The following is a 26552-nucleotide window of genomic DNA, read 5'->3' on the forward strand; positions in this document are numbered from 1 at the left end:
TTGTGTTAACCACACCTTCCAATTTGGTGTCATCCCACCTGGTTAGTCTCCCTGGTAAATACTGAGGCAAAGTAACTATTCAATATTCCAGCAAGTGTTGGCAGAAAGAGGACGATGTGATGGTCAGTGAGAGAGGAAAGGAGTGTGGGTCTGTTGGCGAACAGGAAGGTGTAGTTGAGGTTACTCAATTGGTTATCAGTCATGAATAATCTGATCACGTAGAGTCCTGGCAGAAGGTCTGTCTGCATTGCAGCCTCCCTTCCTCTTCTTCCACAGCTTCTCACCTGATAAATGGTGGCAAGGGCTGTCCCTCAATGGCCAGATTGTGCAGCATACAACCACAAATCTCAATACCTGCCCAGCTGAGTACAGCAGGGCTTCTCCAGGCAGCAGAAACACTGCCTGAGGATGGTCTGTTCTATAATGTTCCTTGTGGCAGTATGATTCTCAATGTAGGCCTGCTGTCCAGGGGTGTACGGGTTCCTCATCAGAGTCATGAGCCATGCCATGAGGAGATAACCCTTGTCACCCAGTAGCCAGCCTTTGACTTACCATGCTGGTTCAAATACAGGTGGAATAGAGGACTGCGGCAGAATGAAGGAACCGTGACTGCTGCCGGGATAACAGGTATTCACTGGAATGATGCGCTGCCTGTGGTCGCACACCAGCTGCACGTTGATGGAGTGGAATCCCTTTCTGTTGAAGAATATGGCCGAGTTCAGATGAGGAGCACGCGAGGCAATGTGCGATCAGTCAATGGCAGCCTGCACCATGGGGAAGACTGCAATCCATGCAAAACCTCATGCTCACTCCTCCTGCTAGTCTCTGTCGAGAGGGAATGAGGTGTACGTGTTTCGCATTGTATAGAGAGCCTCAGTGACCTCCCTTACACAGCAGTGCACTGCAAACTGCAAGATGTTGCTTATATCTCCAGCAGCAGCCTGAAAGGAGCTAGAGGCAGAAAAATTACAACCTGTGGTCACCTTGACAGCCACAGGCAATGCTGTCCTTGCCCTGCTTTGAGGCTGTGGCAGTTGGCAGATTGCAGTCACGAGCTCTTTGTGGAGCGAAGACGTCTCAGGCACTGGTCCTTGCTGAAGTTGAGGTAAGAGAATTGCTCCCTGAAGACCCTCTATGGATATGGCTTCCGGCTAACTGCCCTGCTCCCCTCTTCTAGCAGCTTGTCCTGCTCTCTCTTCATTCTCTCAGTTATGCTACCCGCCCAATTTAGTCCCTAAGTTATTGTCTCTAAACTGAGGAATCATAGAATGATGCAGCACAGAAGGAGGCCATTCAGCCGACTGTGCCTGTGCTGGCTCTTTGGTCGAGCTACTCAATTAATTCCACTCTCCTGCTCTTTCCCCATAGACCAATTTATCCAATTCCTTTTCGAATGTCACCCTTTCAGGCTGTGCATTCCAGATCACGACAACTCGCCGTGTAAAAAAGTGTTTCTTTGGCCAATCACATAGAAACATAGAGAAATAGGAGCAGGAGTAGGCCATTCGGCCCTTCGAGCCTGCTCCACCATTCAATATGATCATGGCTGATCCTCTATCTCAATACCATATTCCCGCTCTCTCCCCATACCCCTTGATGTCTTTTGTGTCTAGAAATCTATCTATCTCCTTCTTAAATATATTCAGTGAGCTAGGACACCGGGGATAACTCCCCCGCTCTTCTTCAAAATAGTGCCGTGGATCTTTTACATCCACCTGAGAGCAGACGGGGCCTCGGTTTAGCGTTTCATCCGAAAGACGGCACCTCCAACAGTGCAGCACTCTCTCAGCACTGCACTGGAGGGTCAGCCTATATTTTATGCTCAAGTCTCTGGCGTGGGGCATGAACCCACAACCTTCTGACTCAGAGGCAAGGGTGCTACCCACTGGGCCGTGGCTGACACTCACTTACCTTAAATCTGTGTCCTCTGGTTACCGAGCCTTCTGCCACTGGAAACCGTTTCACCATATTTACTCTCAAAACCATGCATAATTTTAAACACCTCTATCAGATCTCCCTTTAACTTTCTCTGCTCCAAGGAGAACAAGCCCAGCTTCTTCAGTCTTTCCACATAACTGAAGTCACTCATCCCTGGTACCATTCTAATAAATCTCCTCTGCTCCCTCTCCAAGGCCTTAATGTCCTTCTTGAAGTGTGGCGTCCAGAATTGGACACAATACTCCAGCTGAGGCCTAACCTGTGTTTTATAAACATTTAGCATAACTTCCTTTCTTTTATACTCTTCCTCTATTTATAAAGCCATGGATCCCAGATGCTTTTTTAACAGCCTTCTCAACTTGTCCTGCCACCGTCAAGGATTTGTGTACATTCACCCCCAAGTCTCTCTGTTCCTTCGCCCCCTTCGCTTGCTCTCTCTGGTGGATGTAAAAGATCCCATGGCACTATTTCGAAGACGAGTAGGGACGTTATCCCCGGTGTCCTGGACAATATTTATCTCTCAACCAACATAACAAAAACAGATTATCTGGTCATTATCACATTGCTGTTCATGGGAGCTTCCTGTGTGCAAATTGGCTGCTGTGTTTCCTACATTACAACAGTGACTACTTCAAAAAGTACTTCATTGGCTGTAAAGCACTTTGAGACATCCGGTGGTCGTGAAAGGCGCCAGAGAAATGTAAGTCTTTCTTTTTCTTTAAAATTGTTCCATTTAATTTACATTGTCTCTTAACATTCTTCCTACCAAAATATATCACTTCACACTTGTCTGTGTTAAATTTCATCTGCCGTGTGTCTGCCCATTTCACCAGTCTGTCTGTGGCCTCCTGAAGACTGTTGCTATCCTCCTCACTGTTTACTACATTGCCCAGTTTCCTGTCATCTGCAGGTTTTGAAATGATGTCCCGAACACCCAAACCCAGGTCATTAATACATTAAACATATACAATTGAAGACCCCGCTGTGGGTCGCTCAGGCGTTGCCAGCGCCCGTCGAACCAATATTGGGCGGCGGCGGCAGCGTCCACACACTCGCTTGCCGCCCGCAGCTGACGCAATGCCGGCCGCAGGTTGCGCGCTTGCGTCAGACGCAAACGTCTCCCACGTCAGCCGGAGTCGCGCGATTGGCGGGCTGACACGTGACGTCACGGAGGGGCGGGCTTGGTGACGGCGGCGGAGGAAGAAGATGGCGGCGGAGCGGTGAGCTCGGAGCTGAGGTTACCGGAGGGCTGAGGTTACCGGAGTTACCGGGGGGGGGGCTGAGGGGCTCTGGCTGTCTGCCGCCACTGACAGCGTTCAGCCCGGGGGACAGAGCGCGAATGGGGGAATCGAGCCCGGCCTGGCCCGCTCCTCCTCTATGGAGTGTCAGCCTGGCTCGGTGGGCAGCTCTCGCCCCTCTGGGTCAAAAGGTTGTGGGTTCAAGGCCCACGCCAGAGAGTTGAGCACAAAAATCTAGGCTGACACTCGTGTGGTACTGAGGGAGTGCTGCACTGTGGGAGGGGCAGTACTGAGGGAGTGCCGCACTGTGGGAGGGGCAGTACTGAGGGAGCGTCGGAGGGGCAGTACTGAGGGAGCGCCGCACTGTCGGAGGGGCAGTACTGAGGGAGCGCCGCACTGTCGGATGAAACGCTAAACCGAGGCCCCGTCTGCGCTCTCGGGTGGATGTAAAAGATCCCACGGCCACTAGTTCGAAGAACAGCAGTGGCGTTATCCCCAGTGTCCTGGCCAATATTTATTCCAACTCTTACAACTGCACTTATGAAATACCAACTGTCCAGCCTTTGGCCCTTCATTCGCCATGACGTTTCTGCATTCACCAATTTGCTCAACCACACTCTCACCACCACCTTTGATGCCCTAGTCTCTACTAAAGCAATTACTCTCTCTCACCCTGGTACAGCCCTCATCTTTGCTCCCTTAAATCCAAGGGATGCAGACTTGAATGCATATGGCAGACAACTGGTTTCATTCACCGCTCGATCTGGCTGGACCACATAAAGCATTATCCTGTTCTCATCTGCCAAAATTGCTCACTATTCCAGAATCATTCTGGAAGGCAAAGATAAACCCCGGCTCCTTTTCTCTACTGATAGCCGTCTTCTTAAACCCCTCTCCCCTGTCTCCTCCACCCACATAACAAGTGTGAGGAGCTCGTGGACTTTTATCTCTAAGATTGAGACCATCCGTTCAACTGCCTCTGCCATTTCCCTTCCTTCCCCTAGCCCACCGGGCCAAACTTCCTCTAAGGTTCCACCCTGCCCTACGTGAACTCACATCTTTCTCCAGTTTCTTTCCGATCTCCCCTCATGACCTCTCCACACTCATCCTGTCCATGAGACCCACCTCCTGCTCCTTGACCCTAAACCTACCAAACTGCTGACCACCCAACTTCCTTTTCAGGCTCCCATGTTAGCTGACCTTGTTAAAGGTGCCCTCTCCTCGGGTACTGTCCCCCTCCTCCCACAAATCTGCCGTCATCACTCCTCTCCTCAAAAAAAACAACCCTTGATCCCTCCGTCCTTGCAAACTACCACCCCATCTCCAACCTCCCTTTCCTCTCCAAAGTCCCTGAACGTGTTGTTGCCTCCCAAATCCGTGCCCATCTTTCCCGCAATTCCATGTCTGAATCCCTCTAACCAGGTTTCCGCCCTTGCCACGGTATTGAAATGGCTCTCATCAAAGTCACAAATGACATCCTTTGTGACTGTGACAAAGGTAAACTATCCCTCCTCGTCCTTCTTGACTTGTCTGCAGCCTTTAACACGGTGACCACTCCATCCTTCTCCAACGCCTCTCCACCGTCGTCCGGCTGGGTGGGACTGCACTCGCCTGGTTCCATTCTTATCTATCTAATCGTAGCCAGAGAATCGCCTGCAGTGGCTTCTCTTCCCACTCCCGTGTCATTACCTCTGGTGTCCCCCAAGGATCTATCCTTGGCCCCTCCTATTTCTCATCTACATGTCGCCCCTTGGTGACATCATCCGAAAACATCGCGTCAGTTTCCACATGTACGCTGACGACACCCAGCTCTGCCTCACTACCTCTTCTCTCGACCCTTCCACGGTCTCTAAATTGTCAGACTGCTTGTCCAACATCCAGTTCTGGATGAGCAGAAATTTTCTCCAATTAAATATTGGGAAGACCGAAGCCATTGTTTTCGGTCCCCGCCACAAACTCCGTTCCCGAGCCACTGACTCGATCCCTCTCCCTAACATCTGTCTGAGGCTGAACCACACTGTTCGCAACCTTGGTGTCATATTTGACCCTGAAATGAGCTTCCAACCACATATCCGCAGCATAACAAAGACCGCCTACTTCCACCTCCGTAACATTGCCCATCTCCGCCCTTGCCTCAGCTCATCTGCTGCTGAACCCCTCATCCATGCCTTTGTTACCTCTAGACTTGACTATTCCAACGCACTCCTGGCTGGCCTCCCACATTCCACCCTACGTAAACTTGAGGTCATCCAAAACTCGGCTGCCCGTGTCCTAACCTGCACCAGGTCCCGTTCGCCCATCACCCCTGTGCTCGCTGACCTACATTGGCTCCCGGTTAAGCAACGCCTCAATTTCAAAATTCTCATCCTTGTTTTCAAATCCCTCCATGGCCTCGCCCCTCCCTATCTCTGTAATCTCCTTCAGCCCCACAACCCCCGCCCTGAGATATCTGCGCTCCTCTAATTCTGCCCTCTTGAGCGTCCCTGATTATAATCGCTCCACCATTGGTGGCCGTGCCTTCTGTTGCCTTGGCCCTAAGCTCTGGAATTCCCTCCCTAAACCTCTCCGCCTCGCTACCGCTCGCTCCTCATAGAAACATAGAAGATAGGAGCAGGAGTAGGCCATTCGGCCCCTCGAGCCTGCTCCGCCATTCAATGAGATCATGGCTGATCATCCAAATTCAGTACCCTGTCCCTGCCTTCTCCCCATATCCCTTGATCCCTTTAGCCTTAAGAAATATATCTAACTCTTTCTTGAATATATTTAATGAATTGGCCTCCACTGCCTTCTGTGGTAGAGAATTCCACAGGTTCACCACTCTCTGGGTGAAGAAATTCCTCCTCATCTCTGTCCTAAATGGCTTACCCCTTATCCTTAGACTGTGACCCCTGGTTCTGGACTCCCCGACCATCGGGAACAGCCTTCCTGCATCTAGTCTGTCTAGTCCTGTTAGAATTTTATAAGTTTCAATGAGATCCCCTCTCATTCTTCTAAACTCTAGCAAATATAAGCCTAATCGACCCAATCTCTCTTCATACGTCATTTTCTCCTTTGAGACGCTCCTTAAAACCTACCTTTGACCAAGCTTTTGGTCACCTGCCCTAATTTCTCCTTATGTGGATCGGTGTCAAAATTTTTGTCTTAAAATACTCCTGTGCAGCGCCTTGGGACATTTCGCTATGTTAAAGGCACTATATAAATACAAGTTATCCCTCTACCAACATCACTAAAAACAGATTATCTGGTCATTACCACAATACTGTTTGTGAGCCAAGCTGTGCTCAAACTGGCTGCTGCGTTTCCTACATTACACTTCAAAAGTATTTCATTGGCTTTAAAGCGCTTTGGGACGTCTGGTGGTCGTGAAAGGTGCTATAGAAATGCAAGTCTTTCATTTTGTTAACATTTACATCTCTGGACCCATCTTTTCTTGTTCCATTACCATCCCTTTTGCCATTTAATCTCTCCTGCCTATCTCAGACCTTCCCTTTTGTTCGTTCTTTCCTCCCCTCCCCCTTTCCTTGCCTCTGTACTTGTGTTTTTTTTATTTGTTTATGGGATATGGGCGTCGCTGGCAAGGCCAGCATTTATTGTCCATCCCTAATTGCCCTTGAGAAGGTGGTGGTGAGCCGCCGCCTTGAACCGCTGCAGTCCGTGTGGTGAAGGTGCTCCCACAGTGCTGTTAGGGAGGGAGTTCCAGGATTTTGACCCAGCGACGATGAAGGATCAGCGATATGCTTCCAAGTCACTTTGTGTGTGACTTGGAGGGGAACTTGGAGGTGGTGGTGTTCCCATGCGCCTGCTGCCCTTGTCCTTCTAGGTGGAAGAGGTCGCGGGTTTAGGAGGTGCTGTCGAAGAAGCCTTCGCGAGTTGCTGCAGTGCATCTTGCTTGAAACCTGTTACATCTCTTAACTTTTTCCAGTTGTGATGAAAGGTCATCGACCTGAAATGTTAACTCTGTTTCTCTCTCGGCAGATGCTGCCTGACCTGCTGAGTATTTCCAGCATTCTGTTTTTATTTCAGAATTCCGGCATCTGCAGTATCTTGCTTTTTGTATGTTCTTGGCGATATAGTTTCCTGTCAAATGAATTGGTGGAAATGTGCAACTCACTACCACATGGAGTAGTTGAGGCAAATAGCTTAGATACTTTTAAGTGGCAGCTCAATAAATACTGTACATGGAACAGAAGTATATGTTGATAGGCTGAGATGAAGTAAGGTGGGAGGAGGCTTGTGTGGACCATGAACAGCACAGACCTGTTGGGCTGAATGGCCTGTTTCTGTACTGTAAATTCTGTGTAATTGTATTGCTGTATTTGGCCCACCCCATGACTCTTTCTATTGACTCGGGCGTTATCTCATCAACCACGACAACTTTTAATGTCAAAAATGTCCGAAGGCGCTTCACAGATCGGTGTGAGGAAAACTTGATGCTGAGCTTGGTTGAAGAGTTGAGTTTTGAGGACCTTTTTAATGAAAGAGTGGGAGGCAGCGAGGTTTAGGGAGGAGATCCCAGACAGTAGCTTTTGGCCCTCTATTCACCACGATACTTTTGCAGCCATTGATCTGCTCAACCACCCCCTCCCACCCTCCAGGCCCTTTTTTATTTTTTGTTCTTGGGATGTGGGCGTTGCTGAGGCTGACATTTATTGCACATCCCTGGTGGTTCTGAGGCGGTGGAACTTAAACCGCTGAAGTCCTTGTGGTGAAGGTGCTCCCACAGTGCTGCTGGTAGAGTTTTCCAGGTTTTTGACCCAGTGACAATGAATGAATGGAATTCTGAAATAAAAACAGAGAATGCTGGAAATACTCAGCAGGTTAGGCAGCATCTGTGGAGAGAGAAACCGTGTTAACGGTTCAGGTCGATGACCTTTCGTCAGAACTGAAAAAAGTTGGAGATGTAACAGGTTTTGGGGAGGGGAGGAAAGAACAAAAGGGAAGGTCTGTGATAGGGTGGAAGGCCGGAGAGATTGAGACAAAAGGAACGATGGTGTGAGGCAAAAGGAGATGGTAATGGGACAAGTAAAGAAACAAAAGATGAGTGAATGGGAATAGCAGAAATATCAACCGCTGCCATCCGAAAACATGGGGGCAGAGGTTATAGCCGGAAATTGTTGAACTCGATGTTGAGTCCGAAAGGCTGTAAAGTGCCTACTACAACAACAACAGCATGTATTTATATAGCGCCTTTAACATAGTATAACGTCGCGCTTCACAGGAGTATTATAAGACAAAAAATTTGACACCGAGCCCTATAAGGAGATATTAGGACAGGTGACCAAAAGCTTGGTCAAAGAGGTAGGTTTTAAGGAGCGTCTTAAAGGAGGAAAGAGAGGTAGCGAGGCGGAGAGGTTTAGGCAGGGAATCAAAAGATGAGGTGCTGTTCCTGATCTTGCGTTGAGCTTCATTGGAACAGTGTAGAGGCCGAAGACACAGAAGTCAGAGTGGGAGCGGAGAATTAAAGTGACAGGCGACTGGAAGCTCGGGGTGATGCTTGCGGACTAAATGGAGATGTTCGGTAAAACGCCGATATATCCTTCTTTGTCCTGGATGGTGTTGAGCTTCTTGAGTGCTGTTGCAGCTGCACCCATCCAGATAAGTGGAGAGTATTTCATCGCATCCTAACTTGTGCCTTGAAGGTGATGGAGAGGTTTTAGGGTGTCAGGAGTTGAGCCATTTGCTGCAGGATATCAATGCCTCTGCTCTAGTAGGCATAGCATTTGTGTGTCTGTTTCAGTTGTTTCTGGTCAATGGTGACCCCCCAGGATGTTGATGGTGGGGGGCTCGGTGATGGTAATGACATTGAATGTCAATGGGGAGATGGTTAGGCTCTCTTGTTGGAGATGGTCATTGCCTTGTATGAAGTGGATGTTATTTTCCACTTAATCAGACCACGCCTGGATGTTGTCCAGATCTTGCTGCATTATCTGAGGAATTGCGAATGGTGCTGAGCACTGTGTAATCATCAGCGAACTGCCCCACTTCTGATCGTATCAGAGAATCTCGCAGCACAGAGGGATGCCGTTCAGCCCATTGTTTCTGTACTGAGCTATCCAATCAGTCTCACTCCCCTGCTCTTTCCCCTTAGCCCTCCAAATATTTTCTTTTCAAGTGTATATCCAATTCCCTTTTGAAAGTTACTGTTGAATCTGTTTCTCCCACCCTTTCAGGCAGTGCATTCCAGATCATAACCACTCGCTCATTTCCTCCCTTCCCCCGCCCACCTGCTCCATCTTCCCCCCCCCCCAGCTCCATGTTTCAATCTCTCTAATCAGGTTGCCATCCCTGCCACTGCACCAAAACAGCCCGAACCAAAGTCGCAAGTGACATCCTCTAACTGACCATGATGCATTATCCCTCCTTGCCCTCCCAGCCTTTGACACAGTCAACTACTCCACCCTTCTCCATTGACCAACTCCGTGAGATCGTCAGTTCTGACGAAAGGTCTTCGACCTGAAACGTTGACTCTCTTTCTCTCTCCACCGATGCTGCCTGGCCTGCTGAGTTTTTCCAGCGTTTTCTGTTGTTATTCCGTGAGATCATCCTCACTTGGGTACATTCTTATGGAGCTGATCATAATCAGAGCATCTCTGGCAATGGCTTCTCTTCTCAACCCTGCACCGTTATCTGGAGAACCCCAAGGATCTATCCTCGCCTCCTCTTCCTCATCTACATCCACAGACATGGGGTCAGCTTCCACACGCATGCTAAGGACCCCCAGTTCTATTATTCAACCACCTGTCTCAACCTTTCTACTGCTTCTGTTAGACTACTTATCTGCTGTGGTTGAGCTGCAATTTCCTCTAGTTAAACATTGGGAAGACTGAAGCCATCGTCTCTGTGCCCTCGCCACTGATTCCATCTCCTCCCCGGCCTTTGGCCCAGGCTGAAGCAGACTGTTTACAATTTCAGCATCCTATGAGTTTCCACCTCCGTAACAACCTCCGCCATGGCCTCAAACCGTCTGCTGCTAAAACCCTTACCCAATGCCCCTGTCCACCCCAAACTGAACTATTCCAGTGCTTTCCTGGCCAGCCTCCCATCCTCCTCTCCACCTCGTGAGTCAGATGGTTGTGGGTTCAAGAACCACGCCAGGACTTGGGCAGAGTGGAAAGTTCATTCTAGTTGAAAGCAAACTGTAAAAGGGTTTGGGGAAAGGGCAGAGGAATGGGAATAAGTGGATTCAAGAGCGGCAGCACGAACGTGGTAAACCGAATGGCCTCCTATGCTGTAAAAATCTATGATTTTTGATGTCTTTCAGTGTCTGAATTTTTAATGGGTGAGTAATTAAATCAGTAAAGTAAAACGTGACATTGCATACAAATAATACTGCAGTGTTGAAGTGGTTTAAATTGCTGTCATTCTAATTTAATTTGTTTCTGTTTCAGGATTGTAAATAATCGGAATGGAGATTTTTCAGACGGTATCTTTCTGTAATTGGGAATTTAGTGTCAAAAATGAAGCGGATGAAATCTGAAATCCTCTGGATTGTGTTGATACTGGCTTACTGCTGCTCAGTGCGAGCTGTGGAGTATGTAGATGTGGCCAAACATGCAATCAAACTGCACAGAGGGAAAGGAGCAACAATCACTAAGGGAAAATTATGGATCATGGACAATTGCAAGAAGTTGTCTGGCATGCTTCTCCAGAAGGATGTAGTGCTCAATAAATTGAAGAAAGCAATGAAAGCAGTCGGAATGGACCCCAGACTTTCAGTGGAAGAAAAGATCTTCCAGGTACACACCTTTGAGATCTTCCAGAAGGAACTGAATGAGAGTGAGAAATCCGTGTTCCAGGCCGTCCATGGGCTTGAGAGAGTTCTTCAGGGGGATTACAAGGATATAGTGAACATGAAAGAAAGCAGCAAGCAACGCCTGGAAGCCTTAAGAGAAGCAGCTATAAAGGTCAGATCATACCCATCATAAAAACGCTGACTTACTGTGTTGTCCGTGCTCCCAACCTGATTCTCATTGTGCACTCACCCACCACTGCACAACGCAAACGTTTAAAAACTTAGTGGCTGTTCACTAGAATATAAAGTTAAAGCCCCTGGAATAACAGGGACAGTGGCTGCTCACTGGAATATAAAGTTAAAGCCCCTGGAATAACAGGGACAGTGGCTGCTCACTAGAATATAAAGTTAAAGCCCCTGGAATAACAGACAGTGGCTGCTCACTGGAATATAAAGTTAAAGCCCCTGGAATAACAGGGACAGTGGCTGCTCACTAGAATATAAAGTTAAAGCCCCTGGAATAACGGACAGTGGCTGCTCACTGGAATATAAAGTTAAAGCCCCTGGAATAAACAGGACAGTGGCTGCTCACTGGAATATAAAGTTAAAGCCCCTGGAATAACAGGGACAGTGGCTGCTCACTAGAATATAAAGTTAAAGCCCCTGGAATAACGGACAGTGGCTGCTCACTGGAATATAAAGTTAAAGCCCCTGGAATAACAGGGACAGTGGCTGCTCACTAGAATGTAAAGTTAAAGCCCCTGGAATAACAGGGACAGTGGCTGCTCACTGGAATATAAAGTTGAAGCCCCTGGAATAAACGGGACAGTGGCTGTATGGATACAGAATTGGCTAAGTGAAAGGAAACAGAAAGTAGTGGTGAACGGTTGTTTTTCGGACTGGAGGAAGGTATACAGTGGTGTTCCCCAGGGGTCTGTACTCGGACCACTGCTTTTCTTGATATATATTAGATGTGGGTGTACAGGGCACAATTTCAAAATTTGCAGATGACACAAAACTTGGAAGTATAGTGAACAGTGAGGAGGAGAGTGACAGTTCAAGAGGACATAGACAGGCTGGTGGAATGGGCGGACATGTGGCAGATTAAATTTAATGCAGAAAAATGTGAATTGATACATTTTGGCAGAAAGAATGAGGAGAGCCAATATAAACTAAAGGGTACAATCCTAAAGGGGGAGCATGAGCAGAGAGACCTGGGGGTATATGTGCACAAATCATTGAAGGTGGCAGGGCAGGTTGAGAAAGTGGTTAAAAAAGCATACGGGATCCTGAGCTTCATGAATAGAGGCATAGAATACAAAAGCAAGGAAGTTATGATGAACCTTTTATAAAACACTGGTTTGGCCCCAACTGGAGTATTGTGTCCAATCCTGGGCACCACACTTTAGGAAGGATGTGAAGGCCTTAGGGTGCAGAAAAGATTTACGAGAACGATTCCAGGGATGAGGGACTTCAGTTACGTGGATAGACTGGAGAAGCTGGGGTTGTTCTCCTTAGAGCAGAGAAGGTTGAGAGGAGATTTGATAGAGGTGTTCAAAATCATGAGGGGTCTGGACAGAGTAGATAGAGAGAAACTGTTCCCATTGGCAGAAGGGTTGAGAACCAGAGGACACAGATTTAAGGCGATTGGCAAAAGAACCAAAGGCGACACGAGGAAAAACATTTTTACGCAGCGAATGGTTAGGATCTGGAATGCACTGCCTGAAAGGGTGGTGGAGGCAGATTCAATCATGGCTTTCAAAAGGGAATTGGATAAGTATCTGAAAGAAAAAAATTTACAGGGCTACGGGGAAAGGGCGGGGGAGTGGGACTAGCTGAAGTGGTCTTGGAGAGCTGGCACGGGCTCGACGGGCTGAATGGTCGCCTTCCGTGCTGTAACTATTCTATGATTTCTCCTCTCTAAAAATAATGCTTTTCCCTATGTCTAATGAAATTATGCTGATGTGTCCCTGGTGGTCCCAGGTTCAGGCTGTAGGCTTTAGCCTCCCCACTCCCTCTGAGCTCCTTCCCTAGCCAGCGTGCTGTCCAAGAGATGGTGGTGAGCTCCGCCCCTGCCTGTCAAGTGTACGCATTGTTTCCAGGCCCTTGTGGTGCATACGATCGGCTTTCACTTTTCTGCATCTTGCTCGCTGGTGAGCACTGTTGTAACTTCTGGAGATCGTGGTGGGGGGGGGGGGGGGCGGGGCAGGATGGGGTTTGCAGTAAAGAAGTACTGGAACTGGGGCTGATGAGTGCTCAGTGTATCGAGAAAGGATTCCTTTTGACACCCTTGCCTCACCTCTGGCCCGGCTCCTCCCACTCCCCCAACCCTTCCTTCTGTCCAGGTTCTCCTGCTTTCCATCATATAAACTCTCCTCATTCACAGCCATCCACTTGACTTTGCCATCTCACATGGCCTCTCTACCCCTCTGGTCCCAATCACAGTAAAGGTCATCTCCAACCGCTTCCTTCGATCCCTCACCAGTTATATTCTCCTACCCCTTTCAACTCCACTTCCTCTTGTGTCGCCCCAGGAAAAACCTTTCCACCAAGTCACTTACAATTCCTTGCAATTAGGGTTGCAAAGGGGTGGAAAGTTTCTGGTAAATTTCTGGAAATTTTCCACGGGAAGTTTAGCTTGGGAATTTTGCCCAAAAAAGCACATGCTAGCATAATGTTTTTTTTGTATTTTTTTTCCCACAGGTCCTCTCTTTAAAATTACTAACAGAGATGGAATCTTAATTATTAAGGAATTTCTTAATCAATTTATGTTTATCTTACTTGGCTTGTTTTAATAATTACAAGTTTTGTGTGTGACTGTGAACAAATGTGTCCTGATTGGTTGGATGAGCAATTAGCTCCCTCTATTTGTAATATTTGCATATCGAATTGTGATTGGCCTGCAGGCACCTGTAAGACTGCTATAGTTTTTTTAAGATCCAGGTTAGGGGTCCTGAGGGAAGTCATTTTGTTTTCTGCTGATGTTGTGATGATGCAGTAAGTAAATCAGACTTTATACCAAATAAACCAGTTACTTGTTGAACTCTGTTGTCCTTCAATTTAAAATATACAAAATATTACACTATTGGTGATGTAGCGTCGTGTGTGTACAGGTCATGCTTCCATCACATGGAGCATCAGCAAAAACGTACTCACCCTGTTGCAATCGTGCTGATCGACCGCAGTTCGACACAGAGATGAATGCCCTTTATTTCTCTGCATAGAACAATGCCACGTTTACCGTCGGATGTGTGGAAGCATTTTACCCCAGGCATTAAAGATGGAAAGACTGTGTACATGTGCAAACACTGTAGAAAGCCATATGTAAAGAATGCCACAAAGATGCAGCAGCATTTATCCAACGATCTTGGATCACAAAAGGTCTTTGCAGTAGTTACTGACAATGCTGCGAATATGAAGGCTGCTTGGGCTCAAGTGGAGGAGGCCTACCCTCATATTACGTCTATTGGGTGCGCAGCTCATGGGCTTAACCTGCTCCTCAAGGACATCATGGGTTTGAGAACCATGGAAGCACTGTACAAGAGAGCCAAGCAAATTGTTAAGTATGTCAGGGGAAAACAGGTAGTTGCAGCAACCTACAACTCCAAGCAAATGACAAAGAACAAAAACACCACACTGAAGCTGCCCAACAACACTAGATGGGGTGGTGTTGTCATAATGTACAGCAGCCTTCTGGAGGGTAAGGAGTCGCTGCAAGAAATGACAATATCCCAGTCTGGGGATATGGAAACCACCATCAAGAAAATACTGCTGGATGATGTGTTTTGGGAGAGAGTGGTTAGCAGCCTTAAACTACTCTCACCAGTAGCATTTGCAATTGCTCAGATTGAAGGAGATGATGCTGTCTTGTCAGATGTTCTCAGGCTTTTTACTGATTTAAAAGAACAAATCAGCATTGCCCTACCCACATCCCTGCTGCTCAAAGCAGAGAAGGCAATTGTTCAATTCATACAGACACGTCAAGAATTTTGTGTCAAGCCGATTCATGCTGCAGCATACATGCTGGACCCAAAGCATGTTGGGAGACCAATACTTTCTGGAGAACAGATCAACAGTGCTTACAGTGTGATTTCTACCCTCTCACACCATCTCAATCTGGATGTGGGCAAAGTTCTGGGAAGTCTGGCAAAGTTCTCTACCAAGCAAGGTCTTTGGAATGGGATGGGATATGGGAATCATGCAAGCATATCAGTGCACATACCTGGTGGAAGGGACTTTGTGCATCTGAGGCCCTGTCACCTATTGCATCGGTGATACTCCAAATCCCACCTTCATCAGCGGCCTCTGAACGAAACTGGTCACTTTTTGGGAATACGCATACAAAGGTGCGCAACAGGCTGACTAACAAGAGAGTGGAGAAACTGGTGGCTATCCGGGTGAACCTACAACTTATTGAGCCAGATACAGAAGTGTCCACCACACAGCTAGACACTGACACAGAGGAGGAAATGGACACGCCAGAGTCAGAGAATCAGGAGGAGCAATGAGGAGTAGAAGACTCATGAGTAGAAGACTCAAAGGGACAAAATAAGGACAAATTACAGGCTAAATAAGCTGACGCTCTTTTTATTTTATTTTAGATGGGTCTTTTTTGTGGGGGTTCAATAAAGTTCAAAATTATAACCTAAATAAAGTTTTGAAAGCCTGTTTTTATTTGTATGGAACAGTATGTCTATTTTGACGACAAAGATAATATAAGGGTCAGAGACAAAAACCATCAGTGTGCAAAAAAACTCAAAATTCCCGAAAATTCCCATGGAAAGTTTCCTCTTTTAAAAATTCCCAGAATTTTGCAACCCTACTTGCAATCCAAATCTTTAAATTCTCACATCTTGGTCGCTCTCCTTGGTATGGCCCCCCATCTTCGCAGACTTGAGAGTATCTGACGCACAATTGGTTTAGCCATCCATCACCAGATCTGGTTAAACCACATCAAGCGCTATCGGGCATCACTCCCCTCTGCCAAAACAGCCGCCTACTCCTGGTGAGCAAAGCAAACCCTGACGACTTTTCTCCACTAGGAACTGTCTCCTTAAAACTCTCTCCCCTGCCCCCTCCACCCTCGCATCCAACTACCTCTCTGCAGCCTTTGACATGGTTGACCATGCCATCTTCCTCCAATGCCTCTTCTCCCTTGTCCAGTTCAGCAGAACTGTCCTCACTTGGTTCCACTCTTATCTATTTGATCATAGCCAGAGCATCTTCAGCAACGGCTTCTCTTCCCGCCACTGCACCGTTACCTCTGGAGTCCCTCAAGGATTTATCCATGGCCCACTCCTATTCCTCATCTACGTGCTGCCCCTTGATGTCATCCGAAGACATGTGCTCAGGTTCCTCATGTATGCTGATGACACCCAGCCCTACCTCGCCATCACTCCTCTCAAACCCCTCCACCGCCTCTCTGTTGTCAGACTGTTTATCTGACATCCAATCCTGGATGAGCTGCAATTTCCTTCAGTGAAACATTGGGAAGACTGAAGCCATCTTCTTCAGCCCCTGCCACAAACTCCATGCCCTTGCTACTCAACCCCAGCTCCTTGTGCTGCAGTAAATCAACTCCAGAATCCTTGTCTTCTAATGCCTTGTTACATTTTACCTAAATGTCCTTCTCCAGCCACCCATCACTGCCCACACCCACTGCTTTTCTGACTCTAGGCAACTGCTTGCCCTCTGTTCCACCATTTGTAGGTCGATTATTCAGTCACTGGCCACTGGAATTCTCTTATTTGCTATGCTACCTTCCTCCCTGCCTTCAAAAACCTTGCTAAAAACTCCTCTCTTTGACTGTAGCTTCACTCTCCTGTAAATTCCTCTGTTTCAGTGACCACTTCTCTGTCTTGTGAAGCACTTGGGGATGGAGACGTTCTTTTGATCCTTTACGTGACCAGTGCTGTATAATAGGTTGCTGCCTGTCATCGGGTGACCATGCTCTTTCTGAGTAATATGAACTGTGACCCTAGCACTTTTTGTATCCCCAAACTATCAAGTGAGGGCTTGTACAAGACCTTGGTCAGGCCTCGCTTGGAATACTGTGTCCAGTTGGTCTCCTCACATGGGTGATATTGAGGCTTTGGAAAAGGTGCAGAGGAGGGCCACTAGACTAATTCCCAGTATAAAGCATCTTAGGTATCAAGATAGGCTAAAAGAGCTGGGACTCCAGAAGCATAGATTTAGGGGTGATCTGATTGAGGTTTATAAGATGATGAAGGGGATAGATTGTGTTCCAGTTGACGGTTTGTTCCAATTAAATAGGTTAGGGAGGACCGGGGTCACAAATTGAAGTTGTAGAAAGCCAGATCGGGGTTCGATGTCAGGAGGTGGTTCTTTTCCCAGAGAATAGTGGACCTCTGGAACAGGCTGCCGGCTCGTGTGGTGAACGCTGATTCGCTGAATTCCTTCAAGTGAGAGTTGGACCAGTTTCTGGTTGGGGCGGACAGTTAGACCAGTTTCTGGTCGGGGCGGACAGTTAGACCTGTTTCTGGTTGGGGCGGACAGTTAGACCTGTTTCTGGTTGGGGCGGACAGTTAGACCTGTTTCTGGTTGGGGCGGACAGTTAGACCTGTTTCTGGTCGGGGCGGACAGTCGGACCAGTTTCTGGTTGGGGCGGACAGTCGGGCCAGTTTCTGGTTGGGGTGGACAGTTAGACCTGTTTCTGGTTGGGGCGGACAGTTAGACCTGTTTCTGGTTGGGGCGGACAGTCGGACCAGTTTCTGGTTGGGGCGGACAGTCGGACCAGTTTCTGGTTGGGGCAGACAGTTAGACCTGTTTCTGGTTGGGGCGGACAGTTAGACCTGTTTCTGGTTGGGGCGGACAGTTAGACCTGTTTCTGGTTGGGGCGGACAGTCGGACCAGTTTCTGGTTGGGGCGGACAGTCGGGCCAGTTTCTGGTTGGGGTGGACAGTTGGACCAGTTTCTGGTTGGGGCGGACAGTCGGACCAGTTTCTGGTTGGGGCGGACAGTCGGACCAGTTTCTGGTTGGGGCGGACAGTCGGACCAGTTTCTGGTTGGGGCGGACAGTCGGACCAGTTTCTGGTTGGGGCGGACAGTCGGACCAGTTTCTGGTTGGGGCGGACAGTCGGACCAGTTTCTGGTTGGGGCGGACAGTCGGACCAGTTTCTGGTTGGGGCGGACAGTCGGACCAGTTTCTGGTTGGGGCGGACAGTCGGACCAGTTTCTGGTTGGGGCGGACAGTCGGACCAGTTTCTGGTTGGGGCGGACAGTCGGACCAGTTTCTGGTTGGGGCGGACAGTCGGACCAGTTTCTGGTTGGGGCGGACAGTCGGACCAGTTTCTGGTTGGGGCGGACAGTCGGACCAGTTTCTGGTTGGGGCGGACAGTCGGACCAGTTTCTGGTTGGGGCGGACAGTCGGACCAGTTTCTGGTTGGGGCGGACAGTCGGACCAGTTTCTGGTTGGGGCGGACAGTCGGACCAGTTTCTGGTTGGGGCGGACAGTCGGACCAGTTTCTGGTTGGGGCGGACAGTCGGACCAGTTTCTGGTTGGGGCGGACAGTCGGACCAGTTTCTGGTTGGGGCGGACAGTCGGACCAGTTTCTGGTTGGGGCGGACAGTCGGACCAGTTTCTGGTTGGGGCGGACAGTCGGACCAGTTTCTGGTTGGGGCGGACAGTCGGACCAGTTTCTGGTTGGGGCGGACAGTCGGACCAGTTTCTGGTTGGGGCGGACAGTCGGACCAGTTTCTGGTTGGGGCGGACAGTCGGACCAGTTTCTGGTTGGGGCGGACAGTCGGACCAGTTTCTGGTTGGGGCGGACAGTCGGACCAGTTTCTGGTTGGGGCGGACAGTCGGACCAGTTTCTGGTTGGGGCGGACAGTCGGACCAGTTTCTGGTTGGGGCGGACAGTCGGACCAGTTTCTGGTTGGGGCGGACAGTCGGGCCAGTTTCTGGTTGGGGCGGACAGTCGGGCCAGTTTCTGGTTGGGGCGGACAGTCGGACCAGTTTCTGGTTGGGGTGGACAGTTAGACCAGTTTCTGGTCGGGGCGGACAGTTAGACCTGTTTCTGGTTGGGGCGGACAGTTAGACCTGTTTCTGGTTGGGGCGGACAGTCGGACCAGTTTCTGGTTGGGGCGGACAGTTAGACCTGTTTCTGGTTGGGGCGGACAGTTAGACCTGTTTCTGGTTGGGGCGGACAGTCGGACCAGTTTCTGGTTGGGGCGGACAGTCGGGCCAGTTTCTGGTTGGGGTGGACAGTTGGACCAGTTTCTGGTTGGGGCGGACAGTCGGACCAGTTTCTGGTTGGGGCGGACAGTTAGACCTGTTTCTGGTTGGGGCGGACAGTCAGACCAGTTTCTGGTTGGGGCGGACAGTCGGGCCAGTTTCTGGTTGGGGCGGACAGTCGGGCCAGTTTCTGGTTGGGGCGGACAGTCGGACCAGTTTCTGGTTGGGGCGGACAGTTAGACCAGTTTCTGGTCGGGGCGGACAGTTAGACCTGTTTCTGGTCGGGGCGGACAGTTAGACCTGTTTCTGGTTGGGGCGGACAGTTAGACCTGTTTCTGGTTGGGGCGGACAGTTAGACCTGTTTCTGGTCGGGGCGGACAGTCGGACCAGTTTCTGGTTGGGGCGGACAGTCGGGCCAGTTTCTGGTTGGGGTGGACAGTTAGACCTGTTTCTGGTTGGGGTGGACAGTTAGACCTGTTTCTGGTTGGGGCGGACAGTCGGACCAGTTTCTGGTTGGGGCGGACAGTCGGACCAGTTTCTGGTTGGGGCAGACAGTTAGACCTGTTTCTGGTTGGGGCGGACAGTTAGACCTGTTTCTGGTTGGGGCGGACAGTTAGACCTGTTTCTGGTTGGGGCGGACAGTCGGACCAGTTTCTGGTTGGGGCGGACAGTCGGGCCAGTTTCTGGTTGGGGTGGACAGTTGGACCAGTTTCTGGTTGGGGCGGACAGTCGGACCAGTTTCTGGTTGGGGCGGACAGTCGGACCAGTTTCTGGTTGGGGCGGACAGTCGGACCAGTTTCTGGTTGGGGCGGACAGTTAGACCTGTTTCTGGTTGGGGCGGACAGTCGGGCCAGTTTCTGGTTGGGGCGGACAGTCGGACCAGTTTCTGGTTGGGGCGGACAGTCGGACCAGTTTCTGGTTGGGGCGGACAGTCGGGCCAGTTTCTGGTTGGGGTGGACAATTGGACCTGTTTCTGGTTGGGGCGGACAGTCGGACCAGTTTCTGGTTGGGGTGGACAGTCGGGCCAGTTTCTGGTTGGGGCGGACAGTCGGGCCAGTTTCTGGTTGGGGCGGACAGTCGGGCCAGTTTCTGGTTGGGGCGGACAGTTGGACCTGTTTCTGGTTGGGGCGGACAGTTAGACCAGTTTCTGGTTGGGGCGGACAGTTGGACCAATTTCTGGTTGGGGCGGACAGTCGGACCAGTTTCTGGTTGGGGCGGACAGTCGGGCCAGTTTCTGGTTGGGGCGGACAGTCGGACCAGTTTCTGGTTGGGGCGGACAGTCGGGCCAGTTTCTGGTTGGGGCGGACAGTCGGACCAGTTTCTGGTTGGGGCGGACAGTCGGACCAGTTTCTGGTTGGGGCGGACAGTCGGGCCAGTTTCTGGTTGGGGTGGACAGTTAGACCAGTTTCTGGTCGGGGCGGACAGTTAGACCTGTTTCTGGTTGGGGCGGACAGTTAGACCTGTTTCTGGTTGGGGCGGACAGTCGGACCAGTTTCTGGTTGGGGCGGACAGTCGGACCAGTTTCTGGTTGGGGCAGACAGTTAGACCTGTTTCTGGTTGGGGCGGACAGTTAGACCTGTTTCTGGTTGGGGCGGACAGTTAGACCTGTTTCTGGTTGGGGCGGACAGTCGGACCAGTTTCTGGTTGGGGCGGACAGTCGGGCCAGTTTCTGGTTGGGGTGGACAGTTGGACCAGTTTCTGGTTGGGGCGGACAGTCGGACCAGTTTCTGGTTGGGGCGGACAGTTAGACCTGTTTCTGGTTGGGGCGGACAGTCGGACCAGTTTCTGGTTGGGGCGGACAGTCGGGCCAGTTTCTGGTTGGGGCGGACAGTCGGGCCAGTTTCTGGTTGGGGCGGACAGTCGGACCAGTTTCTGGTTGGGGCGGACAGTCGGACCAGTTTCTGGTTGGGGCGGACAGTCGGGCCAGTTTCTGGTTGGGGTGGACAGTTGGACCTGTTTCTGGTTGGGGCGGACAGTCGGACCAGTTTCTGGTTGGGGCGGACAGTCGGACCAGTTTCTGGTTGGGGCGGACAGTCGGGCCAGTTTCTGGTTGGGGCGGACAGTCGGGCCAGTTTCTGGTTGGGGCGGACAGTTGGACCTGTTTCTGGTTGGGGCGGACAGTTAGACCAGTTTCTGGTTGGGGCGGACAGTTGGACCAATTTCTGGTTGGGGCGGACAGTCGGACCAGTTTCTGGTTGGGGCGGACAGTCGGGCCAGTTTCTGGTTGGGGCGGACAGTCGGACCAGTTTCTGGTTGGGGCGGACAGTCGGACCAATTTCTGGTTGGGGCGGACAGTCGGACCAGTTTCTGGTTGGGGCGGACAGTCGGGCCAATTTCTGGTTGGGGCGGACAGTTAGACCAGTTTCTGGTTGGGGCGGACAGTTGGACCAGTTTCTGGTTGGGCCGGACAGTCGGACCAGTTTCTGGTTGGGGCGGACAGTTGGACCAGTTTCTGGTTGGGGCGGACAGTCGGACCAGTTTCTGGTTGGGGCGGACAGTTGGACCAGTTTCTGGTTGGGGCGGACAGTTAGACCAGTTTCTGGTTGGGGCGGACAGTCGGGCCAGTTTCTGGTTGGGGCGGACAGTCGGACCAGTTTCTGGTTGGGGCGGACAGTCGGACCAGTTTCTGGTTGGGGCGGACAGTCGGGCCAGTTTCTGGTTGGGGTGGACAGTTAGACCAGTTTCTGGTCGGGGCGGACAGTTAGACCTGTTTCTGGTTGGGGCGGACAGTTAGACCTGTTTCTGGTTGGGGCGGACAGTCGGACCAGTTTCTGGTTGGGGCGGACAGTCGGACCAGTTTCTGGTTGGGGCAGACAGTTAGACCTGTTTCTGGTTGGGGCGGACAGTTAGACCTGTTTCTGGTTGGGGCGGACAGTTAGACCTGTTTCTGGTTGGGGCGGACAGTCGGACCAGTTTCTGGTTGGGGCGGACAGTCGGGCCAGTTTCTGGTTGGGGTGGACAGTCGGACCAGTTTCTGGTTGGGGTGGACAGTCGGACCAGTTTCTGGTTGGGGCGGACAGTTAGACCAGTTTCTGGTTGGGGCGGACAGTCGGGCCAGTTTCTGGTTGGGGCGGACAGTCGGGCCAGTTTCTGGTTGGGGTGGACAGTCGGACCAGTTTCTGGTTGGGGCGGACAGTCGGACCAGTTTCTGGTTGGGGTGGACAGTCGGACCAGTTTCTGGTTGGGGCGGACAGTCGGACCAGTTTCTGGTTGGCGTGGACAGTCGGACCAGTTTCTGGTTGGGGCGGACAGTCGGACCAGTTTCTGGTTGGGGCGGACAGTCGGACCAGTTTCTGGTTGGGGCGGACAGTCGGACCAGTTTCTGGTTGGGGCGGACAGTCGGACCAGTTTCTGGTTGGGGTGGACAGTCGGACCAGTTTCTGGTTGGGGTGGACAGTCGGACCAGTTTCTGGTTGGGGTGGACAGTTGGACCAGTTTCTGGTTGGGGCGGACAGTCGGACCAGTTTCTGGTTGGGGTGGACAGTCGGACCAGTTTCTGGTTGGGGTGGACAGTTAGACCAGTTTCTGGTTGGGGCGGACAGTTAGACCAGTTTCTGGTTGGGGCGGACAGTCGGACCAGTTTCTGGTTGGGGTGGACAGTTAGACCAGTTTCTGGTTGGGGCGGACAGTCGGACCAGTTTCTAGTTGGGGCGGACAGTCGGACCAGTTTCTGGTTGGGGTGGACAGTCGGACCAGTTTCTGGTTGGGGCGGACAGTCGGGCCAGTTTCTGGTTGGGGCGGACAGTCGGACCAGTTTCTGGTTGGGGCGGACAGTCGGACCAGTTTCTGGTTGGGGCGGACAGTCGGGCCAGTTTCTGGTTGGGGCGGACAGTCGGGCCAGTTTCTGGTTGGGGCGGACAGTCGGACCAGTTTCTGTTTGGGTCGGACATCACCTCTGACAGAAGGTAGTTTCTTGGGAGTTCAGGGCTAGAATGACGATCTGGCCTAGTTTTGATTGCCTAGGTGGGTCATCGAGGAATTTCCCAGAATTTTTTCCCCTCAGATTGGCCTGAGTTTTTAAGCTGATTTTTCACCTCTCCCAGGAGATCGCGTGGTTTTGGGTGGGGTGGAGTGTATATATTACAACACACGAGGTATCGCAATTGCCTGGGACCGGCTGGCTAGACCAGAGGGTCTTTACCTGTCTGTCATTGTTCCTATGTTCGTATCCCTTATGAACATTCTGTCTTGTGCTCTGTCTCCATCTCGCCTGTTTTTCCTTGTTTCAAATGCACTCTAGCCATTGACTTCTCTTTGTCTTGGGTCAAGGTTGCATTATCTTTTTGTCTTGTGCACTGCTGTTTCTGATTTTGTCTGACCAGTTTTCATATGCTGATTCTTTTCCGGCCCCCTCTTGTGCTCACTTTCTTTATCATGTGCATTTGCTTGTGCTGTCTTGAACTTTCCACTTGTGCTGCCTGCCTGATGCTGTGCCTTTTTCTGGATTCTCTGCACTTTGCTCTCCGCTGTCCTGGGTCTGGCTTGCTGGTGTGTGTACTTACACTGACTCCCATGTACTTTCTATCTCGCTGCCCTTTTCTGTCTGGGTCCCTCTTGTTTACTTGCTTTCTTTCTGCATCTGATGCTTCCTCTTGTTTGTACCCTCAGACTCATCCCATTTCACACCTACTTTTAATAAATATGTCGTTGGGATGCCTTTGGGGGGTCTTTTGCACCAGATAAATGTATCCGAAAGAGTTATTCCTCTCCAGAGATGTGACTTAACCAGCAATCCAGTGCCCAATGACCGATATTTTTAAACTGTATGGTGTGTTTGTTGTTCCTCCTCTTCTCCCGCCTTCCAGTTTCCTCCCCTCCCATCTGGGAAGTGCTAGGTTACGGCTCAGTTAGTGCTGGCAGTTTCTGGAACATCTCCCAAGTGGCTGTTCTTCATGTGAGTCTAGTCAGTGAGTGGTGGAAGGATCCCTACCGAGCCTGATTCTGTCCTCTCCTGATGCCCGCAGTTTCCACCCTGAAACAGCAGCTAGGAACAAAAACAGAAAATGCTGGAAGCACTCAGCAAGTCGGGCAGCATCTGTCAAGAAAAAAGAATGTTACCATGTCGGGCATAGTGATTGTCAGTCCAGAGCAGCAACCCTGCCTGATTTTCTCCCTCCTCTTGCCCCAGTGGCCAATGGCAGCACCCCTGTTTGCTGCCCTCGCTGACATCTGCTAACTTGGCACAGACAGGGAGTTGAATCTGGCACTTTCTGGTTTGTGTGGTGTGCTGCTACACTGGACACTACCTTTCTAGGAAGGCCCCTTCAAGAGTTTCTCTGAACGAGTTGAGCTGAAATTAGTAGTTGCTTGTGGCCAGCCCTCACTGTGTACAGAGCGCTTTTTAATATTTTTTTGAGTGTATTCACCCTTTCTCTTGGTCTACGCAGCTAGCCATGGGTGAGCAGGAATCTGCCTTTGGGCCTCTGTCAGTGGAACTATATTGAAATGGCCCTGAACTTGGACCAGTTGACTAGCCATGTGGAACATTTAGTTCAGTCAGTTCATCTCAGCACAGACACCACCTGCTTCATAAAGAAATGAGCAGACTCCCTCAGGAGCCCTCTCCCACGATGCACTTCATTTGTGTTAAACCACACTTTCAATCTTCGGCTTGACCAGTGTGGTCAACACTAAGAAATTCCGTCACTCGCCAGCCACCTGACGAGGGGTGTCTTCAGTCCAAGGTGACCGACTACCTCTGAGACATGACATTCTACAGAGATCTCATCTGTTTGCTTTGGCAGCTGGTTAGTGATTGCCAGTGTCCAGCTCGGGGAGCAGGCGCAGGTCAGCTTGGAAGAGAGCAGTTTATTTTTTTTCTCTTGGATTGCAGATGCATTGCTGTAACCCTCGCTAGTGCAAAAGATAATGGAGGAGAAGTTGTTGATGATTTTAATAAGTGCTGCTTGTTTCTTGATCCTTGACCAAGGTTGCCATGGCACTAAATAGGAGGTTCCCCCAGCCAACATCCCCCCTCAACCAACATCACCAGAAACAGAGGAGATCCCCCCGTACACGGCACTGTCATTCGAGAGGGCCAAGCTGGGGGGTGGGGGGGGGTGGGAGGAGAGAGAGATCGATCGGGTGGGGGGGTTGAGGAGATTGGGAGAGGTGGGTAAGAGAGATTGGGGGTGGGGGGGTTGAGGAGGAGATTGGGAGAGGTGGGTAAGAGAGATCGATCGGGTGGTGGGGTTGAGGAGGAGATTGGGAGAGGTGGGTAAGAGAGATTGGGGGTGGGGGGGTTGAGGAGGAGATTGGGAGAGGTGGGTAAGAGAGATTGGGGGTGGGGGGGTTGAGGAGATTGGGAGAGGTGGGTAAGAGAGATTGGGGGTGGGGGGGTTGAGGAGGCGATTGGGAGAGGTGGGTAAGAGAGATTGGGGGGTGGTGGGGTTGAGGAGGAGATTGGGAGAGGTGGGTAAGAGAGATCGATCGGGTGGTGGGGTTGAGGAGGAGATTGGGAGAGGTGGGTAAGAGAGATTGGGGGTGGGGGGGTTGAGGAGGCGATTGGGAGAGGTGGGTAAGAGAGATTGGGGGTGGGGGGGTTGAGGAGGAGATTGGGAGAGGTGGGTAAGAGAGATTGGGGGGTGGGGGAGTAGATGGGGAGGAGGAGGACATCCCCCTGCTCCCGGCCCTCCCGATCCATCTCCCCCTCCCCCTGGCCCTTGGCCCTTATGATTTCCCCTCAGCCCTCCCGATTCTCCCCCCACCCCCGCCAACCCCACATCTCGCTCTCAACCACTTCAGAATTCACCTCCTCTCCGATATTGTTCTCTTTAGTAAAGACCGATGCAGAGTACTTAGTAAATACCTCTGCCATTTTTTGATCATCATACAAATTGACAATCCTCTTGGCAGTCCCACCTTGCTTTCAATAACTCTCTTACTGAGATACTTGTAAAATACTTTACTGTTCCTTGTGATGCTTCATAGAATGTTTTCCTCATACTCCTGCCTAGCTTATAGGCTTCTTTTCTTGTATTCACCTTTAGTTTTGTCAGTATTGCTCCTCTTCATTATTGGTTTCTAACCTCTTTATCCATGGCCTCCGAAAACTGCAAGTAGTTTCCTTTTTTAATGGAATATACTTATTTTGTACCTTTTTAATCTTTTATTAAATATCCCACTGTTGCACTGCAGTCCTGTGTGCTAATTCCCCCATCGACCTCGCCTCAGATCAGCTAGCTCACTCTTTCTAAAATCTGCCCTAATCCAATCTGGTGTTGTAGTTTTTGTACTGACTTGCTCCCTCTCTACTTGGATCTTAAACTTTTACATATTGTGGTCATTAATCCCAATTACTCCCTATTTCATTATTCATAACCGCAACTAGTAACACTTCCGCCTTCATAGGCCCACTGACACACTGCTTGATGAGGGATTTCTGGAACTCTATTCCCTTTTTTCAGAGGATGCATTTATTGATGATTTAGATGTTTATCTATTTCTCAGT

The 26552-nt window shown here is 50.4% G+C and overlaps 1 protein-coding gene across 2 annotated transcripts in view; it reads left to right on the forward strand.

The window, feature by feature from the left end:
* Positions 1-3096: 3096 nt before the first annotated feature.
* The window catches only part of slc9d1 (solute carrier family 9 member D1), a 78542-nt gene continuing 55086 nt past the window's right edge, over positions 3097-26552 (forward strand). Inside the window, exons 1-2 of one of the 2 annotated variants that reach the window (XM_086006105.1) lie at positions 3097-3158; positions 10565-11080. In XM_086006105.1, coding sequence (XP_085862231.1) covers positions 10634-11080 — 447 coding nt within the window. In that variant the 5' untranslated portion in view covers positions 3097-3158; positions 10565-10633. Of the gene's footprint in view, positions 3159-8083; positions 10456-10564; positions 11081-26552 lie in introns of those variants that run through there. The other variant, XM_086006104.1, reaches the window with a different exon arrangement.

The sequence above is a fragment of the Somniosus microcephalus genome, chromosome 14 (genome assembly GCF_052327205.1).
Source record: "Somniosus microcephalus isolate GS21.2 chromosome 14, FLI_Smic_1.0, whole genome shotgun sequence".
In the NCBI taxonomy this organism is placed as follows: domain Eukaryota; kingdom Metazoa; phylum Chordata; class Chondrichthyes; order Squaliformes; family Somniosidae; genus Somniosus; species Somniosus microcephalus.